The sequence below is a fragment of the Cherax quadricarinatus genome, chromosome 2 (assembly GCF_038502225.1).
Source record: "Cherax quadricarinatus isolate ZL_2023a chromosome 2, ASM3850222v1, whole genome shotgun sequence".
NCBI lineage: Eukaryota > Metazoa > Arthropoda > Malacostraca > Decapoda > Parastacidae > Cherax > Cherax quadricarinatus.
The window spans coordinates 75803940-75814525 of record NC_091293.1 but is presented as its reverse complement, the minus strand read 5'-3'; the positions used below and the strand labels follow the sequence as shown (position 1 = coordinate 75814525).

The 10586-nt window shown below is 37.9% G+C and overlaps 1 protein-coding gene across 5 annotated transcripts in view; it reads left to right on the top strand.

The window, feature by feature from the left end:
- The window catches only part of Abca3 (ATP binding cassette subfamily A member 3), a 705605-nt gene that overhangs the window by 677131 nt on the left and 17888 nt on the right, over nucleotides 1-10586 (top strand). For all 5 annotated transcript variants that reach the window (XM_070088958.1, XM_070088966.1, XM_070088973.1 and 2 more), the window contains 2 exons: nucleotides 2033-2133; nucleotides 10264-10415. In XM_070088958.1, the coding sequence (XP_069945059.1) occupies nucleotides 2033-2133; nucleotides 10264-10415 (253 nt within the window). The remainder of the gene's footprint in view (nucleotides 1-2032; nucleotides 2134-10263; nucleotides 10416-10586) is intronic.

The window sequence follows — 10586 nt, the reverse complement described above, 5'->3', positions numbered from 1 at the left end:
TCGTTTTTTGTTTCTAAATTAAAGAGGGCTATTTTCTGTGTGGTATAAGACAAAAAAAAATTTAGGACAGGTACTTACTGAGATATAAGACCGTGAAGTTGGCTCTGGATGCTCACCTCACGGCAACATCCAGTCCTGCCGCTTGCAGAAGTGTTGCCGATTTACCATTTTTTCTCATTTTTTATTTCAATTTATATTATTTTTGTTCTGATAATTAGAATTTATAATAGTTCTTGTGATTTCATAGCCAATCTTTGTTCTGACACTAATTTTATGTACTGAAATAGTAATCAAATTGTAACAATCACACTGACAGGTGAACATTTTCACCTGCCCTGGTCATTTACTATTGTCTAGAAATACATACAAAGTATTTATAGGTCACAGCAATGTTAGACACACTGGAGTATGAAACTCCTTGAATGGTGTTATGACAAGGGTCAGATAAGTGACATTTGATGAATGTGCCCTGCTGGAAGGAACCTTGCCTTTATATGTTTTTACTCTTGCACACAAACATGTCTTTGTATGTCTGTCTGTCAGTTTATATGTCTGCCTGACTGTCTGCCTGTCTATATGCCTGTGTATCTGTACATCTATCTGTCTACCTATCTATACATCTATCTGTCTGCCTATCTATACATCTATCTGTCTGTCTGCCTAGCTCTGATAATCTGTCTGTCCCATTCAAGTTATCTGTCTTTCTGTCTTCTGTGTGTGCCTGGAGTATAATATGAACTCCTTGAATAATGGTGTTATGACAGGCGTCAGAGAGCAAGTGACATTTGATGAATGTGTACTGCTGGAGGAGGAACCTTGCCTTTATATGTTTTTACTCTTGCACACAAACATGTCTCTGTATGTCTGCCTGTCAGTCTTTCTATCTGTACATCTGTCTGTCTGTCTGTCTATCTGTACATCTGTCTGTCTGTCTGTCTAGCTCTGCTTATCTGTCTGTCTAGTTCTGCTTATCTGTCTTTCTGTCTGCCTGTCTTTCTATCTGCTTGTCTCTGTCTCAGGGAGCGGCTAGTAAACCTGTTGGTTTGTGGTGTATGTGCCGCTCCCTGATTGGTGAGCAAGTGACATTGCTATTATTTGCTTCCTGTTTATTCATGTCTTATATCTACAAACACTGTATAGCACTTGGCCTGGAATTTTTGGGTTACCCTAGGTAATTTACATTATGTATAATTGTATTTATGAGTACATGTGAGAGACAGAGATATAAACAGATAGACAGATAGACAGAGATATATACAGATACAGACAGAGACTGCCAAAGCCAGCCAGCTAGCCAGCCAAATACATAAGAACATAAGAAATAGGAACACTGAAGCAGGCCTACTGGCCCATGCAAAGCAAGTCCATGTCACCCCCAGCTTAGACCAATGACCCACCTAGTCAGGTCACATCCACTGAAAGAAGGAGCATGACATCTGACCCAGTAGCACAAGCTAGTCAGGTCCACCTCACACCCACTCATGCATTTATCTAACTTATTTTTACTTTCCTCTTTAAATGCGAGTGTTAATATGACATGACATCAGTGAATCACTGGTGTTTGCTGTGCTATTTACTCTAGTTGGCACTTAGTTGAACTGGTACTCCCACAAGGTACTTAGTGGTCCCCGATTTTTTTCATAGTGTGCACATTGACTGCACAGACCCATTCTTTCATGTCTAGGTGACTCAGGCCTGTCGCACCAAATTTGAAGGAATGAAAAATAAAACGTTGATCTATGTTTGGAGCCCACCGCACGTGAACATATATCTATGTGTAGACAGTTTAAGGGTTAATTTCAGGGTTTGGACAGTGAAAGAATTAAGAAAAGAGCCTGTATTACTGTAGGTATTTTGGGCAAGTAGCTTATATACATTAGGATTTTAATTAATTTAAAATACATATTTCTTATAAATTAAAGCAAAAAATGAAAAATTATGTATAATTTTGTTCCAGCATCATACATATCTCTACTTGATCTAGTGGAGTAAAAATGTTGATTCATGTTTTGATAAACTGTTGTTTCTCCAGGGTTCATATGTCCAGTTCTGAAGATGGTCAAGACCCCAGCCTTACAGAGATGCCACCAGAAATGCTGATTGTTAAACAGTTTATTGATAAAAACTTCCCAGGTGGGTATAATATTCAAATTAATGTTTATTGCAGTGTGTAAGATATGCTTTGAAGTAAGAGAAGCTACTTTCTGTGGCAGTCCCATGAACCATTCTTGAAATCATGACCTGTCAGTAACACCCCCTAGCTACTGTTTGTGATGTTAACTGTGCAGGCCCTAAAACTCCATTTAGTATAGTTTTATAAGGAACTGACATGGAAAAATTGCACACTAGCTTCTGGAACCTTCCACAAAAATGTTTCATACTTCAAAGTAAAACATGTGTTTGTTTCCATGACCGAGCCTGGCACATGGCCGGGTTCCAAGAGTAAAGAGACTAGAAACTCATCAAAGGTTTAACCATTCTGACATTTTATTCTTACACTAGTATCCAATTTTATGGAGGAGGCAGCTAAAGACAGTAACTATAAACCATACCCCCGGCCGGGATTGAACCCGCGGTCATAGAGTCTCAAAACTCCAGCCCGTCGCGTTAGCCACTAGACTAGCTGTGGCTAGCTGGTCTAGTGGCTAACGCGACGGGCTGGAGTTTTGAGACTCTATGACCGCGGGTTCAATCCCGGCCGGGGGTATGGTTTATTTGCAATCGTGTCATTACGATTTCTTGAGTCACAGTAACTATAAATTCCTAAGTGTTGTAGAAGTGAGACTGGCAGCTCTCAACCTGTGTTTTGGATGCTTCTAGTAAACTAAATTATCTGAAAGTCTCAGCAATGTGGGTGCAGGTAGAGGATCATGTATTACAGGGCCTTGGAAGCGCCCTGCAGCCTAGGTTAATAATTAGCACAAGCTTGTCTCCCTATTAGCCACAAAAATTCTGATCATCGTAATCATACAAGCATGATCAGATGCGCAATAGACAGTTAAATGACACATGATCTGTTAAAATGTTTTTGCTGCAACATTTGCAAAATTTGAGAATATTTTCGGTGAACATGCCATAAAAGATGGGTTTTTGTGGTGAGTTACTATTACATTAGTTTAAGGTCGCTCTCACCATGCATTCTGGTCTAGGATGACTCACTATTATCCAAAAATATCTAGGAAAATACTTTCATTTATAAGAAGGCCATCTCATCTTCTGAAACTTATCCTGCCTCCAGTTCAGACAATAGGTTAAAGTCAAACTACAGTGGAACCTCTACTTGCGAGTTTAATCCGTTCCATGACCTTGCTCGCAATTGGATTTGCTCATTTGCAGAGTCAATTTTCCTCATTTAAATTAATTGAAATGCAATTAATCCATTCCCAGCTCTCAGGAGGCTAACAGGATACTTCAATTTTTCACTAATATCATCTATACTGCTTATTTATCTATCACAGTTCATCTAATATGACATAATAAACAATATTAATAACATAGAAACATAGAAGTGAACTCCATTATTTATGCGTAGATTTCTCTCATTTTTGGTGTACACTAAGAAACATCTTTCCATCATACAGTGCCCAAGTTTCAATAAGATAGTCCAACAAACAAATGAGATACAATTCCCTAGATCAAGGGCAAGAGCCCCTCACCAGCATCAAGGAACCTGCCTTGAGGTCTGCTCGCATATGGAAATTTTGCTCGCGTATGGAAGCAAATTTCGACCCATCGACTGCTCGTATTTGGAAAAACTCGCACGTGGATGCGCTCGCAAGTAGAGGTTCCACTGTACTTGTATACAGAAATAACTATATAGTCAGAAGATAATAATTTACAGACTGTACACATGACAAATAGTCTGGCTCATCCCTCACCTTAGCAACAAGAACTGCACAACCTTCCAGCAAAGGGTTTGGAATCACTCCACAAGTCTTGGTTCCCATCACATGTGTAACCCATCTTGAGAACAATTACTCTGTATTTCCTTCCTGGTTGCCTTAATTCAATGTTTTGATACACTGTAGCAAACCTGGAGCACTGTTGTTAGAACATCAAAACTCTGCCATATACTACACTATCTTACCTCCTGGCAACTCACGTTTTGCCCAGAAGAGCTGCTTCTCCCAGCCTGGCTTCCGGAAGCATAAGGGAGAACCAGCCAGCAATTATAGTGCATTGCCATGCACTATAATTCTCAACTAATGGATTAATACTCTTGCTTTTCTCCAAAAACACTACAACTCGTAAACTTAATAATCTTTCTTCTTTCAACAAACCAGCCATATCCCACTAAGGAAGGGTGGCCCAAAAAGAAAAACTCTTTTTAAATTTAGTAATTTATACAGGAGAAGGGGTTACTAGCCCCTTGCTCCTGGCATTTTAGTCGCCTCTTACAACACGCATGGCTTATGGAGGAAGAATTCTGTTCCACTCCCTCATGGAGATAAGAGGAAACAAACAAGAACTAGAAAAAAAATAGAAGAAAACCCAGAGAGATGTGTATATATATGCTTATACATGTATGTGTAGTGTGACCTAAGTGTAAGAGGAGGTAGCAAGACATACCTGAAATCTTGCATTTTTATTAATCAGAAAAAAGACACCAGCAATCCTACCATCATGTAAAACAATTACAGGTTTCCGTTTTACACTCACTTGGCAGGATGGTAGTACCTCCCTGGGTGGTTGCTGTCTAGCAACCTACTACCTACAAACTTAATAATATTACACCTTTAATATACTGCAAGGGTCAGCCCTCTCACATAAAAAGTGTCCAATTTTTATGCCAGAATCAAGTCAGCTGTGCATCCAACAGTACAGTATAACTAGCTATTACAAATAATAAGGTCATTTCCTGCAATGTAGGTTTTTACCCCAGTACTGCTAGGATTTTGCCAGTGGGTCCTATAACCCCCCATAACAAGTACGTACGTATAAGGAAAAATATGGTACACACCAGTCTTTTCCATTCACCTCACACTGAGCATCAGAGCAAGCCTATGTATTGTACACAACCTCCTTCACCAGAGCTTTGTTTGTATGTGTCCAATATCGTACATGGCCTGCATTAATGAATCAACTTTTCATCTTATCATTATACCATCTTGTCTCTGGATAGCAGAAATGGAATCCAAAAGAATGTGAGTGATCCTGGAACTGGAAAGAAGAAGCAGAAGCATGAAAATCTTGGTTTTTTGAAGAAAATGGAGATATTAGATAAGCTTAAGAGTTGTGCGTGTGTGTGAGAGAGGGTATAAGCCTATGGCCTGAATGAGGCATCAATTCATACAGTTAAGGAGAATGAGGAAAAGATACAAGTTTGTACAATGAGTAACCTCATGTTGAGACCTGAAAAGAATTAACAAATAGGTTAGAACTGCTAAATAAGACAGAAAACTTGTTGAGTAAGTGGATTGAACAAAATACAAGAAAAGTGCACCAATTAATTTGATCTTAATAAAGGAAAAGGCTTCACTATATGTACTATAAAACAGTGTGTGATTAAGGAAGGCCTGAACAAAAGTACAAAAGTGTTTGTTTAGTGCAGGATGTTTCCACGGGTTTAAATTGGGCGGTTGTTTGCATAATATTAAGTTTTTTTTTATTTATTTATTTTATTTATTTATTTACAATTTGAGCATACATACAGAGGTACAAAAAAATACAGATAAGAGCAGCATGCCAAAGCCACTTATACTATGCATAGCATTTCGGGCTGGCTTAAAATTAACTAAGCAATGATGAAATCAGTGATAATACATTATTGTAAACAGATAACTATAAAGCACAAATGAGTATTACAAAGACAGGTCATATGGTTGCATGCATTGTTGTACATTCAGTCGTATGGAGTATTCTGTTAGGTAGTGTATTTAAAAAATAATAAAGTTTTAGGTTTTAGGTTTAACATTTATGTGATATAATTGTGAGAAACATTTAAGATATACAATTTATAAGGTTCAGTTGTTCAGTATTTATTTGGTTTTGGGTGAGTAAGTGATCTTTGAGAAGAGACTTGAATTTATAAACAGGTAGTGTTTCTTTTATATTTACAGGTAATGAATTCCAGATTTTAGGGCCTTTTATGTGCATTGAGTTTTTGCATAGTGTGAGATGGACACGAGGAACATCAAAGAGTGATCTGTGCCTTGTGTTATGGTCATGTGTTCTGTTGAGGTTGGCAAGATGTTTGAGGGGAGGGTTAATATCAGAGTTAAGTGTTCTATGTATGTAATAGGTGCAGTAATAAGTATGGATGTTTTGTATGGTGAGTAGGTTTAGTGTATTGAATATTGGTGGAGTGTGCTGCCTGTAGTGAGAATTTGTTATCATTCTAACTGCAGCCTTTTGTTGGGTAATTAGTGGTCTGAGATGGTTAATTGTTGTTGAGCCCCATGCACAAATTCCATAGGTGAGATAGGGGTAAATAAGAGAGTGATATAGGGCCAGGAGGGCTGACTGTGGAACATAGTACCGTATCTTCGATAGTATGCCTACAGTCTTGGAAATTTTCTTAGAAATTTGTTGTATATGTGTATGAAATTTGAGTCTATTATCAAGGTGGATTCCTAAGAATTTTCCCTCTGTTAGCTTTGTGATAGGTGATCCGTTTATCATTATGTTAAGAGGGACATCTGTAGCTCTGTTACCAAACTGAATGAAGTAGGTTTTGTCAATGTTTAGTGTAAGTTTGTTAGTCCTCATCCAGGTAGATATTTTCTGTAATTCGGTATTTACAGTATTGGCTAGCGTGACTGGGCTCGGGTGAGAGAAGACGTATGTAGTGTCATCTGCAAATAGTGTGGGTTTGAGTAATTGCGAAGCATTTGGAAGGTCATTTATGTATAGGAGAAAGAGAAGAGGGCCAAGGACACTTCCCTGTGGGACACCAACTGTAATTGGTTGCGCAGAAGAGTTTGCCCCATTTTCGTACACATATTGGCTTCTGTTGCTGAGGTATGACTTGAGGTAGTTGAGGGAGTGCCCTCTTATACCATAGTGTGACAATTTTACGTGGAGCAAGTCATGGTCAACTGTATCAAAAGCTTTACGTAAGTCAATGAAGATCCCCAGTGGGACTTCTTTTTTCTCTATTGCAGTGTATATATGTTCTAGCATGTGTATAATAGCATCATTAGTATTTTTATTAGGCTTGAATCCAAATTGGCAGGGGTTGAGTATGTTTTGGGAGATAAGGTAGGAGTAGATTCGTTTATGAATTAATTTTTCGAAGATTTTTGAGAGAGGGTGTAAGTTGGATATTGGCCTATAGTTATTCAACTCTGTTTGGTCTCCTCCTTTGTGGATTGGGGTGACCCTTGCTATTTTGAGTACTGTAGGGAAGGTGGAGGATTCTATGGATTTGTTAAAGAGTGTTGCAATGATTGGTGATAGCACTTGTGACAGTTTTTTGTATATAAAGGGTGGTAAGGTATTTAAATCTCCTGCCTTGTTTTTTAGTGCGTTGATAATAAGGGAGACTTCGTATGGGTTAGTCGGAGCTAGGAACAGTGTGTTCGGGTAGTTGCCGGTGAGATAGTCATTTGGTGGGGTATCTGAGCTTGGGATTTTATTGGCAAGGTTTTGTCCTATAGAAATCATTTAACTTATTGGCTGTTTCTACAAACTGGAGGTGTGGCTCATTGGGTTTAGTAAGAATATCATCTCTGGTTTTGGTCAACTTCTAAGAACTCAGTATTTGAGTGTGTGTGTTCCAGGTCTTTTTCATATTACCTCTTGTTTCATTGAACCTTCTAGAATAGTACAGTTGTTTGGACTTTATAATTAGTTTGGTAAGGACGTCATGAATAGTTTTTGGTATGTTCTTTAGTTATTAAGCCAAGTCTGTACTGATTTTTATAGATACATTTCTTACTTGGATGACAGCCAATAAACTTACACCTAACACTGACAAAACCTACTATATTATGTTTGGTAGCAGAGCAGGTGTTGCGCAACTTAACATTAAGAGCGACAACATTCTAATTGCCAGACATAATGAGGGCAAATTCCTAGGCCTATACCTCGACAACAACCTGAATTTCAGCACCCATATCCAACACATATCAAAAAAGTATCCAAAACAGTTGGGATCCTCTCCAAGATACGATACTACGTGCCGCAAAATGCCCTTCTCACTCTATACTATTCACTCATTTATCCATATCTCACCTATGCTATTTGTGCTTGGGGATCAACTACAGCAACACACCTAAAGCCAATAATAACCCAACAAAAAGCTGCAGTAAGAATAATCACTAAATCCCATCCCTGGCAACACACCCCCCCCACTCTTCATAGATCTAAACTTACTCCCTGTTCAGAACATCCACACTTACTACTGTGCAATCTACATCTACAGGACCTTAAATTCCAATATTAACCTTGAACTAAAACGCTTTCTTGATAGTTGCGACAGGACCCACAGGCATAACACCAGACACAAACATCGCTACGACACTCCCCGTGTCCGACTAAACCTTTACAAAAATTCAATGTATGTCAAAGGCCCTAAAATTTGGAATACCCTACTTGAAAACTCTAGAACTGCAGACACATTCATCACCTTCAAAACTACCATTAGAAAGCATCTTATCTCCCTGATATACCCCGTCAACTAACTACATAAAATCCACCTGGTGGTTCACACTTACACTCACTCGCTTACCCATTTGACTATAAGCACAAAAATACGAATCTTAATCTTAAAATAATGATTCCTAACTAGTCATAAGTTTGCCTGTGATACTCCAATATAGAAACTATGTATTGTGCCAAAACAAAAGCATACACATTGCTAAACTCACAAAATAGTATTTAGTCACTTAGTATTTAGTCAACTTACTCCATAATTTGTAATAATTTAGGGTTAAGAATTAATCTAAGTTTGCCCAAAATACCTAGCCTTGCTAGGTGTTCTAGTGGCCCCTCTGTAATTAGTATTTTATTACATGTAAACCACACAGTAACCAAAATCTGTAAACCCCGCATTGTAATCCTTATAGAGAATAAACTTGATTGATTGATTGAATGGATATAAGGATGCTGTTTGTTAGCCATGTTTGGTTAGGAGAGTTAAATGCTGGTGCCAGTGTTAGAATAGGTGAGTTAAACGCTCATGTCCGTGTTAGGCCTAGGTGGTAGGGTGGTAGACAGCAACCGCCCAAGGAGGTACTACCGTCCTGCCAGGTGAGTGTAAAACAGAAACCTGTAATTGTTTTACATGATGGTAGGATTGCTGGTGTCTTGTCTGTCTCATTAACATGCAAGGTTTCAGGTATATCTTGCTACTTCTTCTTACACTTAGGTCACACTACACATACATATACAAGCATATATATACCCACCCCTCTGGGTTTTCTTCTATTTTCTGCTAGCTTTTGATCTTGTTTATTTCCTGTCTCCATGGGGAAGTGTAACAGAATTCTTCCTCTGTAAGCCATGCAAGTCATAAGAAATGACTATGATTCTTATGACTTGCCAGTTTGTTGAAAGAAGAAGAAGAAGAAGTCTGTGTTAGGTTAGGAGAGTTAAATGCTGGTGCCAGTTATTTTTTAGGCTAGGAGAGTTAAATGTTTGTTGTAATTAAAGTATGTTTTTATGAATATAGTTAAATTGCTTTCCTTATTCTGAGTATAAGGTATTAATTTTTCCCTTTTCTGGTCACCAAATTATTAATTCACTCAAAATTGACTCTCCAATTTAGTTTACTATCTCTACATATTAACAGGGTGTATCAAGCTTAGCTTTCAAGCAATTTAAACCTTACCTATACATTTATTTTTCTTAATTTTAAGTTCTGATGATAAGTCAGTTTTAGCATGCCCAAAATACTCTTCATAACCAATGACATTTCATTTAGCTTGTACTCCATTGCACTTATTATTTGTAACTTGCAGAAAATTTAGATAGCTAAATAAACTTTATTTTCATTGTCATTTTCATTGATGTGCACGTTCAGTATTATTTGTAGACGTGTAAATCATAAATATTTCAATTATCCATATGTGTTTTAAGATGAAAATTGCATGCTTCAGTAGGTTAACTATTTTCTACTGTAGAAGTGAAAGCCAGCTTTCTGAAAGAAGGGTGGGCATGTAGCAATTTCAGGGGTCATTTGAGTTTCTGAATTGTGATGTTTCCACACAGCTGATGAGACGGTTTTTGATGGAGGGGTTGTTACCCTACCTTGGTGGGAAACAGTATGTTATATGAAAAAAAAAAAAAATTGTGTTTCTTAATTAGTGTTTATCCACACAGCAAATAGCTTGCGAGAAATGCAGTGGGGCCGGATGGAATATTTCATCCCTATTGAGGGGTTCACGTGGTCATCAGTGTTTGGCACCATAGAAAGAAATCATCATGAGTTGCCAATTGATGATTATTCTGTTACCCAGACCACACTTGAAAGGGTTAGTATTAAAAATGTTCAGTTAAATACCATTTTAATTTTCTGTATTTTAAACTCAAACATTTTGCATTACTGATAGTTCATGTAATGTCAAATATTTTTTGGTATTACATTTCAGCAGTGCATGCATAGTTCCTTTGTATAAAGGCAATGGGGACAAAAGAGAGTGTAA